General features: G+C 62.7%; 2 protein-coding genes across 4 annotated transcripts; one reads left to right on the top strand and one right to left on the bottom strand.

Annotated features, from left to right (window-relative positions):
* Window positions 1-1788: 1788 nt before the first annotated feature.
* On the top strand, window positions 1789-6000 carry CAPG (capping actin protein, gelsolin like). Its single transcript, XM_075117519.1, has 10 exons — window positions 1789-1876; window positions 2469-2536; window positions 2621-2793; window positions 2870-3024; window positions 3434-3595; window positions 4180-4329; window positions 4432-4524; window positions 4783-4915; window positions 5033-5121; window positions 5214-6000. Exons 2-10 carry the CDS (start codon window positions 2514-2516, stop codon window positions 5277-5279), a joined length of 1044 nt encoding a protein of 347 aa, XP_074973620.1. The 5' UTR covers window positions 1789-1876; window positions 2469-2513; the 3' UTR covers window positions 5280-6000.
* A 931-nt stretch (window positions 6001-6931) lies between these two features.
* Window positions 6932-21579, bottom strand: DBNL (drebrin like). Of its 3 annotated transcripts, XM_075117516.1 has the most exons (14): window positions 21445-21579; window positions 20764-20819; window positions 18171-18283; window positions 17577-17651; window positions 16993-17139; window positions 16031-16108; window positions 15234-15385; window positions 14057-14111; window positions 13420-13494; window positions 13176-13278; window positions 11638-11787; window positions 10057-10163; window positions 8658-8763; window positions 6932-8102 (listed from the first exon to the last, which is right to left on the bottom strand). In XM_075117516.1, the coding sequence occupies exons 1-14, from the start codon at window positions 21525-21527 to the stop codon at window positions 7963-7965; spliced, it is 1440 nt and encodes a 479-aa protein (XP_074973617.1). In that variant the 5' UTR covers window positions 21528-21579; the 3' UTR covers window positions 6932-7962. The 3 variants fall into 3 exon arrangements, with proteins under 3 accessions (XP_074973617.1, XP_074973618.1, XP_074973619.1); XM_075117517.1 differs by lacking the exon at window positions 11638-11787; XM_075117518.1 differs by lacking the exons at window positions 20764-20819; window positions 21445-21579 and adding an exon at window positions 19325-19405.
* Window positions 21580-26398: the final 4819 nt, after the last annotated feature.

Raw genomic sequence — 26398 nt, 5'->3', positions numbered from 1 at the left:
GGCACTGGTACAGCACGGGGACGGGCATGGCGCTGGTTGGGAGCCAGCGCTGCACTGGCACTGGCACCGCACCAGGATCAGCACTGCACCAGCATCAGCACTGCACCGGCGCTGGCACCGCACCAGCATCAGCACTGCCACTGGCACCAGCACCAGCACTGCACCAGCACTGCACCAGCATCAGCACAGCACTGGCACTGCACCAGCATCAGCACAGCACTGGCACTGCACCAGCACTGGCGCTGCACCGGCACCGGCACCGGCACTGCACTGGCACCAGCACCGGCATCAGCACTGCACTGGCACTGCACCAGCACTGGCGCTGCACCGGCACCGTGCAACCACCCCAGCGCTGCACGGGCGCTGACGCTGGCACCACGCGGGCAGCGGCACCATGTGCTGCGCCCCTTTGCACCCACACCGCGGGCGCCACACCGCAGCACCGCCCGTGTGCGCGGCCCCGGGCCCGCAGAGCCACACTCAGCGCTGCGGCCTGGCACCGACACGCAGGCACCGCGCGTGTGTGCAAACCGCCCCGGCGCTGCGGCCTTGCGCACGCTCACGCTGCACGCAAGCACCTCCGCAGGGCACGCACGCAGGGCACGCACGGCACGCCACACGCACGGTGTGTACGTGGCGCTGCACGTGCAACACGCCACACTTGTGCTGCGTACGTGACACTGCACACGGGACACGCCACACGGGCGGCGTGCGTGACACTGCACACGCAGCATGCCACGCAGTGCGTGCGCCACACATACACTGCACGCGTGACACCGCACGCACAGCACGTGGGGACGCACCACCGCACAGGGCAGCGTGCTGAGGTGCTGCACGTGCAGACACATCACCCACGGGACACGCACGGGACACACGCTGTGCATGAGACCTCGCACACCTTGGTGATGGCCCACGGGCTCCCTGCGACCCTCCCCCTTGGGTGCCACCCGAAGGGGGAGGCATTGGTGCCCCCCACCCGCCCCGGTCCCCCGGGCTCCCCAGGCCGCGCGGTGGCCGGTGGGGCCACGTGGCAGGCTCAGGCCCCCCGCACTCGTCACACGTGTGGCCCCCCCCCCCGGCCGTGAGTCACTTCCCAGCAATGCTGCGGCTGGGGCCTGCGGAGAGCTGGGGGGAGGCCCCTGCCCTGGCTTCCCAGTGCAGCTCCCAGTGAGCCTCTGCTGCAGCCCTCCCCATGCAGCCCCCCGTAGTGCCCCCCCAGTACAACTGCTTCCCAGTACAGCCTGCTCCAGACCCACTCCAGCCCCTGGCAGGGCAGAGGACTGGGACGCCCCCCCCATGGGGGTGTGGCCCATGGGTGGCACTTGGTGCCCTGGGTGACACTGGGTGCCAGAAATGACAGGGAGGGGGTCCCCAGCAGTGCATGTGGGCCCAGCAGGGTGGGGGTCCCGGAGGGGAGAGGGGACCCGGCGGGGGGGGGCCCCAGAGGGGAGGGGTTGCCGAGTGGGGTGTCCCAGCAGGGTGGGGGGTCCCAGCAGGGGAGGGGGGGTCCCAGAACAGTGGTGGTCTCAGCAGGGTGGGGGCCCTGGGGGGGGTGTGTGTGTTTCTCATCAGGGTGAGGGCTCCCAGCAGGGTGGGGGTCCCAGAGGGGAGAGAGCTCCCAGTGGGGTGAGGGGTCCCAGCAGGGGTGGGGCAGGAGGTTGGGGAGCTCCCAGCAGGGTGGGGGTGGCCGGGCTCGGAGCCCCCCACTCCGAGGGCTCAGGGCCCCACCCGAGGCCACATGGGGCCAGGCCCTTTCCCCCCCCAGCCCCACCCTTTCCTGCCGCCGCCGCCTTCCGGGTGTCCCGTGGCTGGCAGGAGGCTCTGCGGCTGTCGGGGCGTCCGTCTGTCCTGCCCTGGCCTGCTGCCACCGACCTGAGTGAGGAACTGTCCTGCTTTCGGGGGTGTCCGTCTGTCTGTCTGGGTGGCTGTCGCGGGGGGGAGGCATGTTTTTTGGGGTGTCCATCTGTCCATCCAGGTGTCTGGTTGCCTATTGGGCTGTCCTTTGGGGTGTCTGTCTGTCCATCGAGGGGTATGTGCCTCTGGGGGTGTCCATCTGTCTGTCCTGGAGCTACCCACCTACTGGGGTCTCTGTCTGTCCTTCCAGGTTCCACCTATCCATCGGTGTGCCCGTGTGTTTGTAGGGGTGTCTGTCTGTCCTGAGGGTCAAGCTGTACTTTGGGGTACATCTGGCCATTGGGGTGTCTGTCTGTCTTCCTGGGTGTCTATTTATTGGGGGCCCGTCTGTCCGTGGGGTGTCCATCTACCTGTCAGGGTGTCCATCTCTCCTTCTGGGTGTCTGTTGGGGCATCTGTCTCTTCTTCTGGATGTCAATCTGTCCATCAGTGGGTCCACCTGTGCTGTTGGGGTGTCTGTCCATCAAGGTGTCCATCTCCCTGCCGGGGTGTCCTTGACCTCCTGGCTCCCCATCTCTTTGTGCTGCCCATCTCACGGCATCCCTCCATCCACAGGTCCATCTGTCCATCTGCCCCACCCATCACCACCACCCTGACGCCATGTACACGGCGCTCCCCAAAAGGTACCAACCACCACCACCACCCCCCAGCACCCCCAGCCCCAGCGCCCCCCCCCCCCCGGGCTCATGCCACCCCTCGCCCCGCAGCGGTTCCCCTTTCGGCCCCGCCGCCACCCGCCCGGGGCTGCACATCTGGCGCGTGGAGAAGCTGCAGCCCGTGGAGGTCCCCAAGGCGACGTGGGGTGTCTTCTTCTCGGGGGATGCCTACCTGGTGCTGCACAACGGGCCGGATGAGCGAGCCCACCTCCACCTCTGGATTGGTGAGCCACCTCTGGGGGTCCGGGGAGGGGGTGGCGGTGGGTCCGGGGGGGCTCAGCGCTGGCTGCCACCCCACAGGCCGGGATTCCTCGCGGGATGAGCAGGGCGCCTGCGCCCTCCTCTCCACCCAGCTGAACGCGCTGCTGGGCGAGCGCCCTGTGACGCACCGCGAGGTGCAGGGCAACGAGTCCGACGTCTTCATGGAGTACTTCCCCCACGGCATCACCTACCAGGTATGGGTGCTGGGCATCCCTGGTGGGTACTCAGCATCCCTACTGAGCACTCAGCATCTGGGATGGGTGCTCAGCACCCCCACCACCCCACTTGTTCCCCACTGGGCATGTGGGATCCCCTCGGGGTGCTGGGCACCCCCAGTAGGCACTCAGCCTCCCTGCTGGGTGCTCAACATGCCCGATGGGTGCTCAGCATGCCTGCTGGGTGCTCAGCCTCCCCAGTGGGTGCTCAGCCTCCCCGATGGGTGCTCAGCATCCTTGCTGGGGGCTCAACACCTCTACCCTGTGCTCAGCATCCCTTCTGGGTGCTCAGCGCCCACGCTGGGTGCCGGGCACCCACCAAGCACTCAGCACCCCTGCCGGGTGCTGTGCCCCACCTGCCAGGCGCTCAGCACCCCCGTGCCGGCAGGAGGGCGGCGTGGACTCGGCGTTCAAGCCCACCCGCCCCGGCACCGGGCCCGTGCGCAAACTCTACCAGGTGAAGGGCAAGAAGAACATCCGGGCGAGCGAGCGGAGCCTGGCCTGGGCCAGCTTCAACACCGGCGACTGCTTCATCCTCGACCTGGGCGAGGTGGGCAGGGCTGCGAGCGGCCCCGTCACCCCTCCCCCTCTCCCTGTCCCGTCCCCCCCGAGCCATCTCGCCTGGAATGTCCTTCTGGGTGTCCATCTGCAGGGTGTCTGTCTGTCAGCCTGTCCATCCATCCCTAGGGGTGTCTGCCTGCTTTTCTGGGTGTCTATCCATTGGGATGGCTGTCTGTCCTCCTAAGTATGTCTGTTGGGCTGTTTGCCTGTCCTTCCAGGCAGCCAGCTGCCCACTGGGGTATCTGTCTATCCATAGGGGTGTTTGTCTGTCCTCAGAGATGTCTGTTTCTCGGGGTGCCCAGCAATCAGTTGGGGCGTCCCCCTATTCATAGGTGTGTTTGATTGTTGGGGCATCTCTCTGTCCATCTGGGTGTCCATCCATCCATTGGGGCATCCATTTATCCATCTGGGTGTCTGTCTGTCTGTCGGGGTGTCTATTTGCCCATCGGGGCATCTCCCCAGGCCAGCTTCAACCCCAGGAACTGCTTCACCCTCAACGTGGGCAAGATGGGTCAGGGGCCACCGGGGGAGGTGGGATGGCTCTGTCACCGCTGTCCCTCCCCCTGTCCCCAGACCCTCTTCGTCTGGTGCGGGGCCAGGTGCAATGTGCTTGAGCGCAGCCGGGCGCAGGAGCTGGCCGCGGCCATCCGGGACAGCGAGCGGGGCGGCAAGGCTCGCCTGGAGATCGTGGTGGATGGCGAGGAGCCACCTGAGATGCTCCAGGTGCGCCGTGGCCACCCCCCCATACCCACTGGGAGGAGAGGGGGATGCGAGTGTCCCCGGGGGCGATAACTCTGTGATACCCCCTGTCTCTGCACGCGGCAGGTGCTGGGCCCCAAGCCCACCTTGCAGGAGGGCAGCCCCGAGGAGGACATCGTGGCCGATCAGAGGAACGCGGGGGCAGCCGTCCTCTACAAGGCAAGGCCACCTCGGGACACCACGGTGGCCCTGGGGCTGGACATAGCTGAGTGTCACCATGGTGGTCCTGTGGCTGGGCATGGCTGGGGGACACCGTGGTGGCCCTGGGGGCCCTATGGGGCAGGGCATGGCCAGGGGACACCACGGTGGCCCTGGGGACTATATGGGGCTGGGCAGTGGCTATGTGGGGGGATGCGGGGCTGGGCACGGCCAAGGCACGCCAGGATGGCCCTGTGGTGACATCCCGGCTGCGGGCAGGTGTCAGATGCAACAGGGCGCATGGACCTGAGCCAGGTGGCCGCGAGCAGCCCCTTCAGCCAGAGCCTGCTCTGCTCTGACGACTGCTTCGTGCTGGACAACGGCGCCGGCGGGAAGGTCTACGTCTGGAAAGGTGCCTGGGGACGGGGACGGGGCGGGCAACGCGGGGACGGTGGGGAAACATGGGGACAGGGGGGAAATGCAGGGTCAGGGGCCGTCCCCAGCATGGCTCTGACGTCCCCGTCCGCAGGGCACAAGGCCAATGAGCAGGAGCGCCAGGCGGCCCTGAAAGTGGCCGAGGAGGTCATCGCCCGCATGGGCCACTCGCCCCAGACACAGGTGGGTGCAGGCAGCGAGGCACGCCCACAGGCTGGCACGGCAGGGGTCACCCTGTCCCGGTCCCCGTCCCCTCCCTGTTCTTGTCCCGGCAGGTGGAAATCCTGCCCCAGGGCCGCGAGACGCCCCTCTTCAAGCAGTTCTTCACCAGCTGGAAGTGAGGGAGTGGGTGCCAGTGGGGCCAGCGCCCGGCCCAGGGCGTCACCAGGCTTGTGCCAGCTGTGCCAGCTCCCTGCCGATGCCTGCGCCTTGCTCTGCTGTCCCCGGGACGGTGCCCTCCCCATCCCCACATCAGTGTCAGCCCCATCCCCATCCCATCCCATCCCGACATCATTCACATCCCCGTGCCACCCCCAAGGCCATGCCATCTCATACCATCCCTGTGCCATGCCGAAGCCAATGCCACCCGTGTCTTTTCTCACCCCGTGCCCATGTCATTCCCATCCCTTTGCCATCCCCGTGCCTTCTCCACCCACAAGCCCACGCCATCCCCATTCCTGTGCCATCCTCATGCCTTTGCCCAAACCATGCCCTTTCATTCCCATCCTCATGTCCACGCCCTCCGCAGCCCCAGCCCCATAACCCTGCCTTTGCCCACCCTGTGCCCACGTCACTCCCCTCCCCGTGCCCATGCCACGGCCACACTAACGCTGCGCCAAGTCTCCCCGCCCTCGCTGCTGCCGTACCTCTGCCATCTTCACGCCCTCCCCACCACGCTACCCCCGTGCCCACGCCGCGCCACCTCTGCGCCCCATCACCTCCGTGCCCATGCCGCCCCCATGCTCACATCGCCTTCTCGCCCACGCCACGCCCACGCCACCCACCGTGCCCACGTCTCCCCCACCCCGTGCCCAGGCCCCGGCAAATAAAGGGGTCAATGCCAAGTCCTGTGCCTCGCTGCTCTGGCTGCAGCGCCAGCCCTGCGCCGGGGGGACACAGGGAGGGGACGCAGTTGGGGCAGGGCTATGGCAGCGCAGGGGCCGTGGCGGTGGCAGGAAGATGCCCCCAGCACCCCGACGTGATGCCGCCCCACCCAGCATCCTGCAGGGACACCTGTGTCATGAGTACACCAGGCCTCTGCCCCACGCGGTGACGTTCGCTGCCGTACGATGTCCCCAGGGCCTGGCAGCACCCATGGGTGCCAAGGTGACCAGGGAGCCCTGGTCCTTGTGCTCAAGGCCCAACACAGCTGGGAGCAGGGGGAGATGGCCTGTGGCACCCACCTGGCTGCCAGCCCTGGTCTCCAGCGTCCCCACGTCCCCAAATCACCCATGTCCTCATGTCCCAGAGTCCCTCACGCCTGGTACCTGCATCCCCACGGTCCTCTCATCCCGGTGTCCCTGCAGCCGCCCTGTCCGCCTGTCCCCGGTGCCCCCACCCCCCTGCATTCCTGATGTCCTCAGTGTCCCCACATCCTCCCCAAAACACCCCTAAAGCCCCTCTGCACACCCGGGGTCACCCAGACTGCGGGACCCCCGTCACTGCCTGCTCATTTCTGCCGGCCGCTGCCTCTGGCTGCTTTTCTGACCGAACCTCCCTCACGAGACTCAAGTAATTAGTGCTGGAGCTAATGATTTACATCATTATCCTTGCCTTCGCTCCCCCCTCTGGAGCATGAGCCTGGTCACGATGCCCTGTTGCAAAAGCATGTGGTCATTCCCACACGTGGCTCAGCTTCGCCTCATTAAAAGGTCTCTTAGTGCTTGCGGCTGACGTTAGGAATACCTGAGCTCTTCCCGGCCCCGCACCCAAACACCGGCATTTCACCCCAATTGCTGCCTGGGGTGAGCACAGCCAGATCCTGCCGCAGCCATCACCAAAGAAAAGCCCTTTTATTGTTGCCAGGAGGGATGGGGACAGCACGGGAGGAGCGAGGGGTGGGGAAGGAGCCCACGGGACCCGGAGGAGCGGGCTCGGAGGAGCCGCCGTGTCCCCCAGCACCCGCAGGAGTGGTGGGCAAGCCGGGGCCGGCAGCATTTCCAAACTCCTCCTATTTCTAAAGCAACACCAAGAAACCCAATGAGGCGGGGGAAGGTGGCAGCTGGGCTCTTCCTTGTTCACAGTGAATTTGGGGTGATGGGGGGGAGGGATCCCACGCTCACAGGTTTGGGTAAAAAAAAAGAAAAAAAAAACCAAACCACCCACTTTGGCCTGGTTTAATCTCCGGATGGAGCTTGCTCACACCCAATTCAAACCCCGGCAGCATGGTTTGGGGCGAGGGAAGTGCAGAGAAAACCCCTCTGGTGGGGCGAGCAGGGAGAACAGAGGGCCGCTCGTGGCAGCTGCGGTGGCAAGCTCTCCGGTGCTCAGGGGGTGGCGGTGGCAACGCTGGGGAGCCGGGTTCCGGCTCTCTAGGTGGTGTTAGACCCTGCGAGATGCTAAAAGCAATCCAGCGAGCTTCATCAGCGAGCCGAAACGGGGAAAGCGGTTTCTCCATCGTGGCCACACCGGTTCTGAGGCCACGGGGTTGGAGGGAGCGCGGGGGGAGAGGCAACTTGTTCCCTGAAAATGCCCCATAAGGGGCATCCCCTCCTTCGGCCCTGGGAGAGAATTCACACTCCAAACCAGAGGGAGGAGGGGGAGATCAGCACTGCAGGGGCTCAGGGTGGGATCGGACCCTCTGTCCCGACCAAGGGCCAGCTACGGGGGACGGGGGAGGGCGGAGGAGAGCAGCGCCTGGGTCAGCCCTGCTGCTGAGGAAGCAGGGCAATGGCACTTCATTTGGAGAGAAAAAAAAAAAAAAGAAGAAACAAAAGCCACATATCGTTTGGAAGAATCAGGCTGGAGCCAAGGGCTCCCGGGGGGACGGAGCGGCTCTGATGCCTGCAGCCCCCACCGGCCCCCTTACTCTATCAGTTCCACATAGTTGGCAGGGAACATGCCGAAGTGGCCGTCGGGACCGTAGCCACGCCACCAGCCTTCATCGATCATCTCGATGTTGGTGATGATGTTCTCCGGATCAAATGAGATCTCAGTGTCATCAGCTGGAAGGAGACAGAGCGAGGGAAGGGGTCAAAACCAAGCCAAACCCTCCCCAGCAGAGCCAGAGATCCCCCGCGCCGGCCTCAGATGCCCCTCCTGCAGGGACACCCCCTGTGCGAAGGAAGGGGTCTGGCACAGTCAGCTTCCCTGGGGCTGCGTCCTGCTGGAGCCCAAACCCCTCAACAGCCACCTTTCATGGCAGACGGGTGTTTTTACGGCTGGAGAAAGCAAGGGCAGCTCAGCCCCACTGCTGCTGGGGAAGGCCAGGGGTCCGGTAAACTAGAACATATAAAGATCTGGGTAAAACAGGCTCCGAGGCAGGAGGCAGGGGAGGGAAGGCAGGGAGACGAGCGAGAAACAGATGTTAGGGATAAAAAAAGAAGCCATCAGCTTGCTTTTCCAGCTCCAATTTGGGTGGAAAACACTCTACCTATCACCCTGCCGCGGGACTGCCCGGCACGATGGGTGCTGTCTCCAGTCCATCTCTCTGGGAGCAGACTGGGCCCAGCAAACCCCTGCCCAGCTCAGAGGGGAACCCAGAGCTCTGCAGGTCTTACCAGCCTGATAGTCGTAGAGCGCCCGCGCGCACAGCCCCTTCCCCGCCAGGTCCAGCGGCTGCTGGTACTCAACGGCGTAGTCATATTTGGCATCATCAGCTTGTTCCTGCAGGAAGGAGAGAGGCAGAAGAGGAGTTACCGGCGTGGGCGATGCTGTGCCAGGCAGCTTGGCCTTCGTTAGCCGCAGCAGGGGTCTGCGGTCCGGGGCCTCGCTGGCCCAACGCAAGGGTTGCACACTGGGAATTGCAGGAGAAAACAGCGGGAGGGAGGAATACAGCACCGTGCAACACCCAGAGCCTCGGAGATCTGAGTGCAGGAGGTCCCAAACGCCCCACCCCCCTCCCCCAGAGTGAAAACACTGGCTCTGAGGGCTCCACGCGTCTCTGCCAGGAGATAAAGGAGACGAGCACGCGAACCAGCCTCGCACCGAAGAGCGGAGGCGGCCGGCTCCCCGGTTTGGCTCACAAACCGGCACCGATCCTGCCATGCCTCCGGCCCGGCAGCCAGCATCGCAACCAGAAACACCGGAGAGCAGCGGCAGACAGCCCTTCCGGCAGCCGACCCCTTGGGATCTCCCTGCAGCGGTTCGGCACCCCTGCGTTTGAACATGCCTGTTGAAGCTGGGCATGCTCCAACTCCAGTTTTCCAAGCATTTCTCTCTTGTTACTATTTTGAGACCTGAGCTGGCTGCTTTTCACTTTTCTTCCACACTGGCTGAGGTGATCACTCAGCCCATCTCCTGCCCGTCTTTAACCAGCTGGACACTTCCAGACAAATTTGAAAATGAGAAAATTAACTACGTTTGAAATGCTTATGGTTTTGTGAGGGGAGGGGACAAGACAGATGAATAGAGAACAGGAAACCAAATGGCCACCACATCTCCAAGGGAAATACTGCAGCATGACACAACCCTGCTATTAGATGCTGGAGAATCTGACGGACACGCCAAGAATAGCTGGGGTTTGTTGGCTCCGCTGGTTTTGGGCACGCAAAGGAGCGGGAGAAGGAGGAGGAAACGCTTTGGCAAAGAGGCCGATGCGAGGCTCCACCCTTGCCCTCTCCCGGGCGGCCGGGACGGGGGCAGCGGCACCGGCCGGGGGGCCCCAGGGCGCGGGTGCGGGATGGGTGACGGGGGCTCAGCGCTGGGACGGGACGCAGCAGCCTCCCCTCGCCGTGCGAGCGCCGGGGTTTCGCGGTTTCCTACTGATCTGAGCCCCGGCAGGCGGGCTGCGAGCACCAGAGGGTGCGTTTGTACCCAAAGAGAAGAGACGCTTGTAACGGGGTTCCAGGCTCATCCTCAACAACGAGCCAAAGCCGTGCTCTCTCGCGTGAGGATCCTGGCCAGAGCCGGGTGCCTTTTCGCCCCCTGGGGTCCTCTATCCTCCCCCCGTGCACCAACCTGAGGCGGTTCTTCGTAGATGGCCGAGGGCTCGGGAGGCTCCTTGTACAGATTTGCCTCTTCCGTGTGGGAAGCCGGGAGCATTGAGTTGTGCCCCGTGTCTTGCCCTGTGGAAGAAACACACGGCACATCACCACGATATCCGTCACCACAACCTCTCCCTGTCCCCTCGTTCATCCAGCCCCTGCCCCAGGTTGAAGTGCCACCGAACTCCTGCTGTGAGCTGGAGGTCACCCGGGTCTCCTCTCCTGCAGAGGGGATGGGTCCAGCAAGCACGAACCCAGCCACGGGGCAAGCAGGGGTTTAGGGAGCGACAGGACGAGGGAGACATCTCGGATCTCCGATGGGGAAAGGAACAAGCTCGCTCGGGATGAACCATTTCCAAGCTGCTCCCCGTGGTGAGCAGCAGACCTGACGGGGAAGGCTTGGTGTGGAGACCCTGGCCAAGAGCAGCATCTAGCGGTGGCTGCAGCCTGGGGACGGCCGGAGCTCACCCCAGCTCCTCCTGGCCCCCAGACACGGGGCTGGGTGGGACAGAAAGCAGTAACGAGCCGCTCTGAAAGAGCTGGTTTTGCTCCACCAAAGAAAAATCGGTTTCCGACTGAAGCAATCACCCAAAGGGTTTGGTTTTCAACCAGGTACTTTTGGACTTATTCGGGAAAACGCAGCTTGGAGGCTGTTTCCCACCTCCCACCTTCCTGAAGCAAAGCTCCGGAGCGGCCTCCGGACAGGGCAGCGAGCAGCCTGGGGAGCTGGGGACAAGCCAGCAGGGACGTGAAACCACGCAGCCCTTTAAGGACAAGGTGACCCCTCCGTGCCAGCCACAGCGCACGGGGGACGTTCCCCATGCTGCCAGCCCTCCTCCAGGCTTGTTCTCCCCACCCAAACCACCCGAAAGGGCACAGAGCATCTCCCCACACGCAGAGAAAGCTCTTCATAGCCCAGCTCCCCCTCGCTGCCTCGCCACCCCGGCGCCGGCAGCGATGCCTGGCAGACGGGCACTGCCAGCCCTCGGAGCCCTGCACCCGCCACACACGGAGAGCCCCTGGGCTTTACCAGGATGGCGAAACCCAGCCCCGTCTAACTGCTGTCAGCGCGCTCTGCTGCCCAGAGGGAAATCACTGCGCGGGGGGGAAGCCTCCTCTGCTGGGTCTCGAAGGCATTTTGGAGAGGTCTGAGTGCGAGCCTCAAAGCCCCCGCAGCGGGAGGTCGGGAGAGGGGCTCTGGGTGTGCATGCAGCCCACGGGGCTGAATTTCAGCCTTTCAGCCAGGAGATGTCCTCATCCCCTCGGCCGCTGAACCTCCTGCTATGTCTGAGGAGGGAAGAAAGGGTTCTTTGCACCAGGCAGCAATAACTCTCCTCCTTCCCCGGCCTCAGTATCACGCTCAGCCCTTGCCGCCCCCTCCGGCTGGAGGCAAAGCCCGCAGGTTTCTGGGCTAAAGATCCGCTCACACTCTGCCGAGGCACGGGAAAACAAAACAGAAACTCAGAGCCTGGCCTCAACATGCCCGATTTTGGGGACCTACTTGGAGAGGCGAGGTGAAAAAGCTTTGGTTCGGCAAGGAAGCGAAGCCACACACCTGCTGCAGGTACTGGGGAGGCTGGAGGCGTCCCCCAGGCAGAGGAGGGGGCGACGGAGGCTGGGGGAACATCCCAGGCAGGAGAGGCGGGAGAGGCAGGACTCGGCACAGAGTTCACCTCCTTCTGCAGGAAAGGGCTGCGAAGCTTGCCTGGGAAAGGAATCAAATGGGCTGCAGGAGCCAGGCAGGCATCAAGGCTTCCTACCACATGGCGACAGCCCCACGGCTCCCCAGGGGTTAGTCACCAAAGGGTGTTGTCGGATGCTTTTTGCCTTAGGACCCCACTGCTCAGTTATCCTCCTAAGCAGGATTTTCCAGCTCTAATCCTGGCTGTGGAAAACCAGTTTCTCTACTGGTTGCAGCAGTAGTTGCAGCCGAGGAAAAAGAAAAAGACATAATTTGGGGGAGGAAGGCCCGCTGGAGGCCACCAGCACCCAGGTCCTGCTCTCCAGGCTCTCCACAGTGATTTTCAGAGCACCCTCGATTTCACAGACATTGGGACCAGCAGCTGGGAGAGGCGCGATTCAAACTGGTTGCTGCCAGACTTCTAAGCCAGCGCACTTTCCCTTTGGCAGAAAGCAAACTGTTCGCTGTTATCTCCCCCATCTATGCCTCTGCACGCAAACAAAAGCAAAGCAGGAGAGTTACTAGACAAGCCCTACCCAAGCACAGCAGTGAATAAGCACCAAGACTTGCCAGCCTCCCCTTAGCCCGCAGGTTTTAGCCCTGCCAGGGCATTTGTCTTCCTTTCCTCCACTGAAAAACATCAAATACTAACACAAACAAGGGAAATCCCAAAGGATTTCTCACCCTAAGAAATCAGCCACCCCCCACCCCCTGTGATGTTTAAACAGCAAGAAAGACGTTTTCCCAACGCGGGATTTCATCCTGCCCCACTGATGGTTTGCCTGCGCACAAAGCGCATTTGCGCTCCTATCACAAAATAAAAGTGCTTGCTCCAAGTTAGTTTAAGCTACTTTCAAGGAGGTTGAGCTGAAGAGGCATTCATCCAGGGATATCACGTGTTCTCAGTGACTTCCTCGGCGAGTTTCAGCTTTGGTTTTTACAACCAACTGGTTTCTATCTGATAGATCAGATCAGTCTCTTCTAAAGGCACGCACTCCTGCTTGGCTCAGCCAGTGCAAAAAAATCAGGTGGAGTTTATGGCAGCCAGGTTGCAACAGCAGTGCCTTTCTGGCATTAGTATATATAATTTTCACCTTAAAAATGAAATTTAAGCTTCATGAGTCAAGTCAAAGTACGGAAAACTTTGGTCTTGGCCATTAAAACCTGGCGCAGCCCGCAGGAATATCCTTATCACAAAAAGCGTCGCGTGAGCCGGGTGCGCGACGTCGCTCTGCCTACAGCAGGGCGCGCCAGGTCCGACGGGAGCTGCCCACGCTCAGCAGGAGCGTGCCTTCGTGAGCAGCGCGCCCGCCCCAGGCACGGGCTCCCCGTGCGCAGATTCACCCGGCGCGGGGAACGGGAACTGGCGAGCGCTGCCCGACCCGCGGCGGGCCTCGCGCCCCGCGCCGTACCTGGCTGGGAAGCCGTTACCGCGTCCGCCGGCACCGACTTCTCCCTCTGCTTGAAGATGTCCCGGGGGTTCACCGCCCTCTGCGCTATCAGCGAGGCCGCCTCCTGTGAAGGTGAGGAGCAAAACCCCGTGGTCAAGGCAATATGGCCTTGAGATGGGGAGCAGCACCCCCCACCGCTGCACAAGGCGGGGAGCTGCGCCGACGCAGCCCCCCCAGCAAAGCACTCGGGCTCCCGGCAGCGTACCTGGGCTTTCTCCACCGATTCGCTTCTCTTGAAGCCCTTCCGCTGCCTGGCCTCGTACTCCTCGGCTTGCTCCTTCTGCAACACAAGAGAGGGTCTGCTACAGCCGCGGTGGGAGCCAAGCCCCTCCTTCCCCACCCAGCCCCCTCCATCCCCAAGGACCGGAGGAATGGGAACAAGGAACAGACACGGCGATGGAGGGTGAATGGGGGGGAAACACCCTGGATCTGGGAGGGAGATGCAGGAGGTTTGCTGGGCTGAGGATAAGGACTTGGTTTCCTCCAGTGTGCCCAGGCCCTTCTCCAGAAAGAGTTTTCAGCTCTGCTTTCCCCAGAGGCCTCAGCTGGACCGGCCGTCAGGAGCACATGGCCAGCGGGAGCAGAGATATAAAGAGATCCAACAAAACCGAAGCCCATCCAACAAAATCGAGGGTGGAGCAAGAGACCTGGAGGACCAGCCCGTGGCACCCCTCCTGCCAGAGCACGTCCGTGGGTCTTTCCACATCCCCCACACGCCATGACAATGCCCGAGGTGCATCCCCCTGCCTCTGCCCGCAGCGCGGTCTGCACCACGGCACCCTGCCCTCTCCGTCACGGGAGTTGTGTGAAGAAACCTCACCACAGGGGACAACGAAGCTCACCCACTGCTGCTGCTCCCTGTCCCTGTCCTCTGCCTCCTGCTGCTGCTGGAGCCTCCTGCGGTGACAAACGACAAACCGGGGGTAAGAAGCAGGCAGGACGAGCAGCTTGCTCCGCACGGGGTGGCTCGGCAACCTCACCCTGCTGCAGCTGCGCTCTGCTTCCTTGGGAAGACCAAAGGCAGGACATTCCCCCTCGCCTCCGGGGCCAGACGAGGAGCCAGAGGCCGCCCCTGGAGCCGTGCAGGTGGCAACAGCAAGGACAGAGGGGCAGACCAGCAGGAGCTGCTTTAAATAGTGAGACCGAACTGGGGAAATCTCTTCCTTCGAAGGCATGGACAAGAGGGGCTGGGCAGACTTCCCCAACTAAGCTCAAAACAGGAAGGTAGTGCCTGTCGCTGCTCGCCGAAGTGAGCTCCACCACCAAACAGGTGTCATGCCGGGCTTGGAGAGGAAGGAAGTCAGCACAGTGCCGGTCCCCACAACACCGCCTCCTCTCTGCGGGGCGCAGAGCCTCAACCAGCCAGGCCGGAGCTCTGGCAGCCCACGAAACAGCGGCCACAGGTTGAAATGCCATGTTTCGGAAGCACCCTGCAAGGGGGGAACTGGGTCCTGGGGGTAGGATCCACGGGCAGGGAGACCCACGGACGATGCTGGACCAGCAGCCAGGCTTGTGGGTGGTTTGGCCAGGGAGAAGATGCTCTCTCCACCCCAGGGGCTTGCTGGGGGACACCCAGCCAGACCAGCCGGGCCAAAGCTCCGCCACTGCTCCAGGAAGGTGAACAAAGGCAAACACAACTCATCCGCGAGTCGGTGGGAGCAGACCAGCATTGGGGCTGCGCGGGGGCCGGCGGCAGCATCGGACCTGTGGATCACGGTGCTCCAGCGCAGCGTGCCGTGGGGCGGCCAGGCTGAGCCTGCCCAGCACGAGCCCAGGCAGATCCCCTCTGCAGCTGCTGGAATTGCAGCGATTGCAGCTGCGGGGAACGCATGGACATAATGTGCCACTCCCTGAGGAACAACCCTCCGCTGGCAGCACAGGGGCTGGAGCAGGGACAGCAGCTCGGAGGAGGTGGTGACAAGGGCACACAGCATCACCGAGAGCAAAGCCACGGGATCCCGTATGAGTGGGACGGACTCTGGGAATCCTTACAAACGCTCGCCAGTGGCAGGGACTCACTTCTGAGCTTCAATTTCGCTGGATCTTGCTTTATATCTCTGTTCTCGCCCTGCCGCTTCCTGCAGCTCCCGCTCCCGACGCTCTCTCTCTAGCCGCTGCCGCTCCTCCTCCGCTCTCCTCTTCTCCTCCAGCCGGCGGTTTTCTTCATCTTTCTAATGGGAGACACACATCAAGTCGTGCGTTTAATGCTGCCAGCTCTGAGAAACCCCCCGGCTCTTTGCACACTGCGCTGCGCCCCCAGCCACAGCAGACCTCCCGGCAGCTCCCAGGGCACGCGGCGCCCGTAACACTTCCACAGCCTCAAGGTTCACGCGCTATCGCTAAACCGCTGCAAAACCCTGCTGTAAAGCAACCTGAACGGGAAGCAAATAGAAAGCAGCCTTGCCCTGCTGTTCAGTCTTGGAGAGGCACCTTCAGAAAGGTCAAAAACCAACCCCCTCACCCAAACGGGCTGTGCCATTCACAAGGAGCTGGGCTGGAGCCCACCCCTCTCCCCCTGCACCTGCCCCAGCAGCCCTGAGCCAAATTAAGGTGAAATAAAAAGCATCTTGCTCTTCAAGCCCAACTTCCTCCTCCCCCTGCGCCCCGAGGCAGCAGGACATCTGCAGCCAGCCCAGTCCCGTACTGCTTTCTGACCCATCCACCGTCCCCCCCTTTGCCAGAGGTCTGCATCCCTGACTCTGGGCAGGAGAGCCCGTGGCAGAGAGGGAAGATGCAGACAGAGAGAAATCACCAGCTACATCCAAATGCCTCGTCCCACTCGTGCCTGGCTGCTGCAGAGAAGCAGCAGCACTCACCTCAGCTTTGGCCCAGAAATTATCTTTATTGACTCTCTTGATTTCAGACATCGCGTTTGTCTTCTGGTAGACAGAGCCCTGGGGGGAGGCAGAAGAAGGGACGTGTGAGCAGTAGTCACTGAGCAATCACAATTTTGGCATTCCTCTGCAGAAATGCATCCCCGCAGCTTTCTGACGGCTTTCTCCTGCTGCTACGGGACCGGCCGGAGCCCCTTTGCCTTCCCCTGGCAGAGGGCACCCAGCCCCACACGCTGAGGGCCAGCAGGCTGCGTGGAGAGGGTCAACGGAAGATATTTACCATGAAGAAAAAAAAAATAAAGAGACGCTTTGTGATAGAAAACAACAGCAAAACCAGCACGGTCCCGTGTTCAGCAGAGTCTGTGACTTTTTAAGTTACTGCAACCTGATGCTTCGCCCCAGACTTTAAAGAAGGGCTGACCACCTTCGTACAGAACATTTCCACACAGACAGAAAGGAAGTTGCTGAGATCTCTGGCCTCAACACTCCACAGCGCCGGGGAAAGCCTCAGTTTTCTTTTGCAAGCAGGTCAAAATGCCGCTGCAGCAACACATCTTGCTCCCTCCCACAGCCCTGGAGAAGCCCTGGGCCTCACAGATACTCTAATCAAATTTTAAAAGCTGGAGATTTTGTGTCTCTAAAAACCTGAATAGAACTGGGGGGAATCAGTCCTGCTTACAAAAAATGGTTGGGCCTATGGAGAGGAGAGCTTAGGCTTTCTGTTCGGCATCTCAGCCCTGCCACCACCCCGTGCTCTTGCCCTGATTCGCTCTGAAATGAGCCAGAGGGAGGAACAAGCCCTGGGCAAAAATTGTTAGTGCTTCCACAGCCCTGTCAAAGCACGGGGACCCCCTTCCGCCACAGAGTGATGGTGGTCCTGGACTCTGCCCGTGCCTGCCTGTGAGCCCAGAGGGACTGGCAAAGCCCCCGTGGAGCAAACTCACCACGGGAGCTTGAGGGCCCAAGTCCTGGAACTTGCTGCTCTCCTTGTGGAAGTTGTAGTTGGCCCCAGAGGCCTTGGCGACCTTCTCCATGATGAGTTCAGGCTCCACGTCCTCCTCCGCGCGAGCGTTGATGGTGACGTGAGCCCCCTGAGCAGGGAGAAAGCCAGCACAGGAGTGAGAAGGCGACTCCAGGGACCACTAAACCCACCACGCTGCTCCCGCAGCTCTCGAGGGAAGGAAAAGGTGAGAGAGGTCCCCGGCCACTCTAGCAGAACACGACCCTGGGAACACAAATGTTCGCTGGGGGAGAAAGAGGCTTGTTTCGCCTCTTCTGCAGTCTCTGGAGCTATTTTCAACCGCAAGAGGTTTGTGTTGCACATCAGCCTCTGACACGTATGCCTGGGCTAACCTACAGCGCAGGGAGTGCCAGGGCAGCACTCCCCACCCTCCCCTGGCCACGGTCCTGCAAACAGACCCCTCTGCACCACCCCGAAAAGCAGCGTGAGCCGCGCAGGCTCTCTGCGGCCACGACCTAGCCCGGAGCCCACTGACCCGGGGAGGACACAGCGAGAAGAGGACCAGACCTTTAGGAAGTTTGCTACAGTGCTGACGTGGTTGGCGCAGGCTCCTTTCCTTGCGTCATTCACGCCTTCGCCAGTCTGCAAAGAGAAACCGTCGGCACCTGCTTACCCGAGAGGCCCATCCCAGGCTGGTGCATAAAACCGCAGCACCTCGATCTACGCCTGCAAATCGTCCGCGCTGGCCACAGGGAGGCCTTATTGCGTGGACAAAGACCCAGCTCTGCAGCAGGCGACGCCCAGAGGGAGACGGCGAGCCTCCTGCCCAGGGACAACAGCCACACCACGAGGGCTCCAGGCTCCTGCCGATCCTCGGGTGCTTCGTTCAGCTCATCCTAGGTGGGTTCAGAGCCATTTACCGGCAGCATGGCCAAAGAGATACAACGGGCAAGTGAATCCTCCCGGCCCCTGTTCGCCCGTGCCCACGGGGTCTGGGCTACGCACCCACAGTGGTGGGCAAGGTACGCCCTCGGATTTGCAGCTTGGCAGAGGGGATTCATCGCGTTGGCTGCCTAGCAGTTGGCAACTACGATTCCAGAGAGAACTGAAGGGAGAAAGAGTCATTTACCCCCACCTGGTGCCCCCCAAGTCCGCACTCACCCAGTTGACGAGGACGTATTTGGGCAGGCCAGAGTTGGGATCCTTCACCCTACAGAAGGCATACATCACCTTCCCGCTGTTGAGCTCCTCCACCATCTCCTCCAGGCCACCATCTGTCCCGGGAGAGAAACGAGAGGGCATGAGACAAGGAGACCCCGTACGCGCGGTGGGAATGGCCAAGCCTGCCAAGGCTGCAGCCTCCTGGCTGTTTATTTCCCGGAGGTTATTCCCGTTAGATGTGGAGTTGTCCTACACCAAGAGTATTTCAGACCCCTCATGTTTGCCCCAGTCCTTCCGTTACCTGCTCCTTTGCGCGGGCGCCGAGTCTCTGCCCGCTCTCACCCATGCCCCCATCCCCAGCAGCCTTTGCCACCGGTTTCTCTTCCTCAGACCTCTGCTGCGACAAGCACAACTGCCCGTACGCGAAGATCCCGGGGCCATAACACAAGTCAAGCGACGACAGAGAAGGGAAAGGAGATGCTCATGTGCCCCAGACTAGTTAGAGGCCTTAACCAGAGCAGGCAGCTGCAAACTCTGCTCACAGGTTCCTACATAAAACCGCACTGCGAGGTCTCTGGCAAACACCTCCGCCGCTGGAAAACTGCTCGATGACGATCAGAAGGGTCCAGAGCAGCGGTGGCAGAGGAGGAACTGGCTATGCCTTGTTCCCATCCCACCTTCTATATCTGGCGGCGGCTGTGACGAGCCCCGCTTCGTCAAATGGGAAGTAGAGACGAAACCGAGACGCTGGCGCAGGGTAAGGTCACATTCGCCCACCCAACGGGAAACTCCTGCCCTCACGCGTTCCTCACTGGTGTTAAACCCCCGGGGCCCCTCCAGGCAGGGCTTTGCAGGGGCCGCTCTCAGCTACGAGCTCGGAGGTGACGGAGGAGAGCCCACCTCTGCACAGAAGGGAAAAACCAGTTGTGCAAGGCTCAGCAGGTTGTGCAAGACGGGCGAACGATGGAAAGGGCTACGCTGCCCCACAAACCGCGGCACGGCTCTCGCGGAAAGCATACGGCACAGAACTATCAGAAAAGGAGGAAAAATGCAAAAACATGTGCTCTCATTTCAAAAAAAATCCCCACAGACCGCGATTCCTCCTACTTCGGTGCGTCTGACCCCTGAGAAGTGGAAAATGAGCTACTGCTCACCATCAAACACTGGCAGCAACTGCACAGCCCTGCCTGGTTTGCTCTGCACTGCAGCAGGACCTGAGATCGTTTTCTTCTCCGCTATTAAATATTTATGCTTTGGCTCTAAATTTGGCACGGTGGTTTCCAAGCCCGGCAGAAAAGTTTAAAGGTGGAAGCCTGAAGCCAGTCGGCTGCCGGGAGCCCTCGCCGGGCGCCAGGCGGGCCCCGGGCTGGGTGTTTGCCGGGTCAATGTTTAACGCCGCGCCAGCAGGCACAGAAGGACACAAAGGGAAGTGCTGGGAGGAGTAGAGCTCTGTGGAGAGGTCAGGGCCCTGGTTACACACAGCGGCAGAGTTATGCTGTGCCTAACTAAGCAGGGTCCAGCATAAAATCCACACAGGGCTTTTAATTCACACACAAAACTCACCAAGGAGCTGAGCGCCATGCAAGCCCTCAATCCAGATTTCTTTTCCATACAACCCCGACTCTTTGACAGCAGCAAACCCGCGTCTCAGCCCCACCGACGGTCCCTGCAGCCTCTCTATAGCGCGGATTCGGCGCTCAGGCAGCCGCATCCTCTGCAGCCTCCCCAAGGCTCCCCGCGGCCCGGTAAGAGCTGAACGAAAGGCCCCAGCACCGAACCACCCCCAAGAGGGGCTCTGGCAGACCCTGCGAAGCTGCGAGAAACATCTCACCTGACCATGGTCACCGAGAGCTTCATGGGCTGTGAGAAACACTTGCAAATGAGAAAGGCAAGGGAATACAGCCGGGCGCTGCAGGATACAAATCTAGAGAACAGAGGAACCTGCCTGGATGCGTTGCTTTCTACGAGCTTTAGCTCTGCACCAAGGAGCAGGTGTGTGGGAATCGGCAGCCGGATAAAAAAATTTTTTAAAGCCCCAGGAAGGCGGGAACCAAAGATGAGGCACTTCAGTAGCAGCAAGCTGGAATTGCCAGCCTGAGCAAACCGGCTCTGAAGCGCTCCGTGGGCCTTCCTTCATCTTGTGCTGCAGCCGGCTGGGACCTAAAACGCTTCAGGATTGCAAAGGGCTACAAGGACCCAAACTTTGGAAAAGAGGAAAGCAAAAGGGAAGGAGAAGGCAGTCACGCGTGCGCCTCTCCCACCTGCCACCGAGACTCGTTTTCCTCACTCAGAAACTGCCCCAAACACCCTGGAGCTCCCAGACGTGCGCTCTCGCCCTCATCCCACCACCGCGGCTCCCCTCCCCAGTGCCGAGGGTCGAGAACAGGCTCGGGGATTAAAATAAAGGGTGGCCTTTACAAAGGGGCGAGGGAGCACCATTTCCCACCGCCAGAGCCGTTCCAGGCAGAGGCTGGATGCCACCAGAAGCACCGAGTGACAAAAGCCAGGCAGACCTCATGCGCTGAGCCCTGCGAACACCCCCAGGCTCAGCCGGCGGTGCCAGGCGAGGGGGGACGGTCCCCAACGTGCTCACCTCCAGAGCCGGCCACTCGCAGGTCATTGCTGTTGCCTTCGTAGGTGAACAGAGCCCTAAAATAAAGCCAGAAGCGGAGGTTTTAACCAGCCCAGTGAGGAACGCTCACCCCAAACCTCAGCCCCCATAAGCATCTCCCCTCCTGCGCCGCCAACTCCTCTGGACCCGCTGCAGCGCACCCCAAAAACTCCCCCATGCTCACAGTACCCATCCAGGCATCCCGACACCCCCAATGCATGCAGCTCCATAGGGCCCCCCACACCTCCTGCCCCACATCCCAGGTACTTCCTGCTCCCCCCATACACCCCCCATCCCCCCATCCGCCCCACACCCACCCCACGGACACCCCCACTCCCTGATCTCTGTGCATCCCCCCCACATCCCCTAGACACCCCCACTCCAGGCACCCCCACACCTCTGACCCCTCCCACGCACCCCGCATCCCCCCCAGACACCCCCACACCCTACAACGGACCCTTTCCGCCCCCATCCCCACCCAGGCACCAGCCCAGCCCCACACCTTCCCCTATCGACCCCCCAGGCCGCCCCCCACCCCAGACACCCCCACAGCCCCGACCTCCTCTGTACACACCCCCAGACCCCCCCCACCCCCAGTTTCACTTTTACACCCCCACCCCACCACACACCCCCAGACCCCCCCCCCCCCCCCCCGCCCCTCACCAGTCGGTGGGGCTCCCCGCCGCCACCACCCGCCCGTAGGCCTCCTGCAGCGCCCGCCCGTTCTTGCTGAGGTTCAGCGCCATGGCAGCGCCCGCTCCCGGCCCGCCCCGCGCCGCCGCCGCCCGGCCACGCCCACCGCCCCGGCCACGCCCAGCGCCCCGGGACCGCCCCACGGGCACTACCGTGCCCGCCCCGCCGCTCGCCCGCCCCGGAAACGCCCCGCTACTCCCCGCCCCGGAAGGGAGCCACGCCCCCGGGTTGCTACGCCACGCCTCTGAGCGGTATAGCCACGCCCCCGATGGGTACTACCACGCCCTCGAGATGCATGGTCACGCCCCCTAGCCGCCACGCCACGCCTCCGGACCGCCAAGCCGCGCCCCCACATCGCCACGCCACACCCTCGCCCCTGGATTGCCCCGCCCAGTACCCGCCCCCCGACAGCCATGTCCCGCCCCTGGACGGCCCCGCCCCTGAAGGGCCCCGCCCTCGCCCCGCCCCGCGCCTCACCGAGCCCGGCCCCGGGTCCCATCCCCGGGTGGTTCTTGGGGTCCCCTGTCCCGGGGCGCCCCCACGACCCCGCGCCCCAGGCACCCCGGCCACACCCCGCATGGCCCCCGCGCCCCCCCCGGGGATCCCGCACCCCGCGTTTCCGCGGATTTCCCCGCATTTCCCGACTGAGCCGGGGGGCGGGCGGGGATCTCCGAGCGCCGCAGCAGCTCTAAGCCCGCAGCTTTTTGGGGTGCAAATGCGCCGCGATTTTACCAGAAATCTGTTGTTTGGGGATTTTTTTCGGGAAACGCATGAGTTTGGTGTGCGGAAAGTGGAGTATTTTTGTAGGACAAAGATTCTCCCATGCTGGGCTTTGGGGGGGTCCCTCTTCTTCCTGCACCCAGAAGAGTCACCCCAAAAATTAGGTGCTGAGGGAAAGGGTGGGGTTAAGGCAAGAACACAGAAACACCAAACCGAAATTGCTTTTTTTCTGCTGTTGAGCTAAAAAAGCACCCGCACTCCCCCACCCCCTCCGTGGGGGTGAATGTCCCCCCCGTAGGGGTGAGCGCCCCACCCCGGCGCGGTGGTCTCGTTCCCGCGGGGGGGGTGATAGCGGGGTGGAAACGAGGACAGCCCCCCCCACCGTACCCCACTCTGCCCCCCCGCCCCCCCCGCCCCCGTGCCTCAGTTTCCCTGCTCGGAGCCCCCCCAGGCTGCGCCAGCCGCCCCTTGGGCACAAGAAATCCGCGGGGGTGGTCGGGGAGGGGGGGGAAGGAGGTGGCCAGGTCCTGCTCTCGGGAGGGGGCGCGGATGCCCCTCCCCAGGCTGCGCCCAGCCCCGCCCTCCCGCAGAGCTCGATGCCCCCAGTATGTGCTAATGGGCCATTTGCGGGTCTTGTGTGTTCCCCCGCCAGCCCTCCGCCCCTGCCCCCCCGGGACACCCTCCCCCCCACCCCCCAGCCACCCCGGAGCCCAGCCCCGAGCCAGCTGCCAGCCTCTGGGTGGCGCCATGCCGCCTCCCGGGTGGGGAGTGGGGTGCTCGGGGGATTTTTGGGGTGTCCCTCCCAGTTCCCCCCCTCAAGGGCTCCCCTTTCCCTGCTTCTATAGAGGCTTTGCTCCGAGGTCTTCCTCCAGCCTTCCTCCGCATTCGGGGTCACCCTAAAGTGGGACAAGCAGGGGGGATGCGGAGGCAGGAGGGTCTCCCAAAAAAATCCAGCAGCATTTCATCCCCATCCCGCTGGCTTTGGGGGGCAACGGGGGTGGTGCAAAACCCACCTGTGAGCCATCACCGTCCTCCAACGGCAAAATAACCGGGGGCTGAGCCCCCCACCCCACCCCTAGAGTGTGAGGCTGGGTTTGATGAGCCCCCCCGGGACCTCCCCTTTGGCCCCAGTGACAGTGTCAGGATTTGTCTCCTCGGGGCTTCAGGCTTCAGCTGGGGAGATGATGGAGGGGGGCAGGGGTCCCCCCGTGTCCCCAGGAACCAGGGAACGAGCAGTATGGGGGAGCACAGAGGTGGGATGGGGCTGGGAGGTGGTAGATGGGGTGGTCGAGGGTCCTGGCATGGTCAAGGGTCCCATGGTGGCTGTAGTTCATGGGACTGCTAAGGATCCTGGGGTACCTGGGGGTCCCAGGGTGGCTGGAGGTCCTGGGGTGGTTGAGGGTCCCATGGTGGCCGAGGGTCGCATGGTGTCCAAGGGTCCCACGGTGGCTGAGGGTCCTATGGTGGCCAAGGGTCCCAGGGTGGCTGGGGGTCCCAGGAGGTCAAAAGGTCCCACCTTACCCCCACCCCCGCTCGCTGCAGCCCCTCGCTGGCTGAGTCATCTCCAATCATTCCCCCTGCGGCAGCGTCCCCCCTGCCACCTCCCCCCCATCCCCACTCCGGAGAGGCATTTTGCCAACGTGCCATCCCCATGTCTCCCAGCCTCCGCTCCCTTCCCCGTCCCCTGCCTCAGCCCCTTCAAGATGCCGCTGCCGGCATCTCAGCAGCTTTTAACACCAGGACGTGCCAGGGCAAAGGCCGGGTGACGGGCTCTGACCCAGGGGCACACGTAAGCGCCCATAATTGCTTTTGGGTTTGGGCTGCGCAGTGGCAAAACATTGTGTGAGACGGTTTCCAAGGGCTCCCACCCTGATGTCACCTTCTCCATCTCACAGACCTCCCATCCCACCATCACACCCCCCATCTCACGGACCTCCCATCCCACCATCACACCCCCCATCTCACGGACCTCCCATCCCACCATCACCCCATCCCACCATCACACCCCCCATCTCACGGACCTCCCATCCCACCATCACCCCATCCCACCATCACACCCCCCATCTCACGGACCTCCCATCCCACCTGCCCAGCCAGGATGCTCTTAATTATCACTTAACAGGGCAGGACAGGCCTTGGGAACGTCTTGGGAATGAGTTGCCATGAGGTTTTGCCTCCAGAGCACCAGCTGCCTTCTGATGATGCCGCCAAACCCATTGTGGAGGCTCTCTTGGGCTTTTAGGACGTGCAAAGACCCCAAAACCACAGCGCTGGCAGCTCCTGTGTTCTTCCTTGGGTTCTTGCAGAGCTGGGGGTCAGCTGGGGAGCGCTGGTGTGGGACAGTCCATGGGACGTGTCCCATGCAGGGAACCGGCTACGTCCTCGCTCCTTCATGGCCTCACACCGTGCATTATTTATCTCCCAGCTGGGATAAAGTTGGGAAAAATAACGCTTTAAGTGGTTATTTATATTTTTTAGCAGCCCGGGGCTCACGCAGCCGCCGGACACATCCGCACCCCACACGGGAGGGCTCTCCCTGCCACAGCTACCCCTAAAGGCAGAGCCAGGAGCTGCCTGGGAAGGGGCAGATGTGAACTCCCCATTCAGTGCATGGATGGAAATGTTAATTAAAAGCAGGGTAATAAAACATCTGGAGGACTGGGAGCGGGGAAGGGCCGGCCAGCACGATACCCTGCAGCTGCCTCTCGCTGTTCCTTGAGAAACTTGGGCAGGGGGGACCGGGGTCACCAGTTATTTAGATGTTACAAAAGCCTTTTCATGGAGTATTTCAGGCAAAGCAACTGAAGAACCTTTGTGGAGCGGAGCAAGGGGCTGCCGGCCCGGCGGGGAGGGGTGGGGAGAGGCTTGTGGCCCCGGGGGGATTTGGGGATTCTTCTCGGTATCTGGTAAAATGGGGAGGTGGCAGGTCCGGCTGGAGGTGGAAGGTCACAGTCAGGCTGCGGGCGGTGGGATGGGGTGAAGGCAATTGCTTGGGGATGCTGGACGAAGCCCTCTTTGGTGCCATCCTGAAAGTCCCTCGGGTGGTGGGCAGTGGGGTGAGCATCCATCCCACCCATGTGTCCCCGTCACAGGGCGACGAGCCCACCCTGCGAGGAAAAGGGGGGAAAAAGGGTTTTCCAATGGGTCTGTCCTCCAGGCTGGCTTGGAGCTGCACGGGTGCCGTGGTGGGACCCTGGCACCCTGCCCCGGTGTGGGGCACGACTGGAAGCCCCCTCTGAGCCCCCCGCTGATGTGGGTGACCAGGGCACCCTGGTGGGATGGGAACACCTGGGCAGCTTGGGGACATCCAGGTGTGTGGGGACACATGGATAGGAGGGGCCACCTCAGTGGGATGGGGCGACCCTGGAGGGACAGGGTCACCCTGGGTGGGGTGGGGGTTCTCCAGCTACATGGAGGAACCCAAATGGGATAGGGGCACCCCAGCAGGCCCCTGGTGGGATGGGGGCACCTTGGGTGGGACAGGGTCACCCAGATCGATGGGGACACCTGAATAGGATGGGGCAGGGTAGGGACAACTTAAGCAGGATGGGTGTACCCCTGGGAGGTGTCAGCCTGGGTGGGATGGGGACACCCATGTGGGAGGTGACACCCTGGGTGGGATGGGGAACCTCCGGTGGGGTACCCTGGAGGGGGTAGAGGAACTCTGGATGAGATGAGGGGACCCTGGACAGGAAGGTGGGGCTCACAATGTGTGGAGGGACCTGGAGGGGGGGGAGAGACTCGGATGGGGTGGGGGGACCCTGGGTGAGATGGATGGATCCAGATGGGGTGGAGGGACTCAGAGAGGATGGGGGGGTCCCTGGGCAGAATGGGGGAGGCTGCATAGTATGGGGGGGGGACCCAGTGTGGGATGGGAGGATCCAGATGGGATGGGGGGACCTGGGTAGGATGGAGGGACACGGATGGGATCGGGGTCCCTGGATGGGATGGGGAGACCGCGGGTGGGCTGGGGGGATCCCGATGGGGTGGGGGGACCCGGATGGGGTGGGGCGTCTCAGACGGGATGGGGGGACCCTGGACGGGATGGGGGAATCCGGACGGGATGGGGGGACCTGTGCGGGATGGAGGGACACGGACAGGGTCGGGGTCCCTGGATGGGGTGGGAAGACCGCGGGTGGGCTGGGGGGACCCCGGAGGAGCCGGGGAGCCCCTGGAAGGGCTGGGGGGCCGCGGGTGGTGCCGG

This window comes from Phalacrocorax aristotelis, chromosome 24 (assembly GCF_949628215.1).
Source record: "Phalacrocorax aristotelis chromosome 24, bGulAri2.1, whole genome shotgun sequence".
NCBI lineage: Eukaryota > Metazoa > Chordata > Aves > Suliformes > Phalacrocoracidae > Phalacrocorax > Phalacrocorax aristotelis.
The sequence above is the reverse complement of the archived record's forward strand: the minus strand, read 5'-3'. Positions and strand labels throughout refer to the sequence as shown.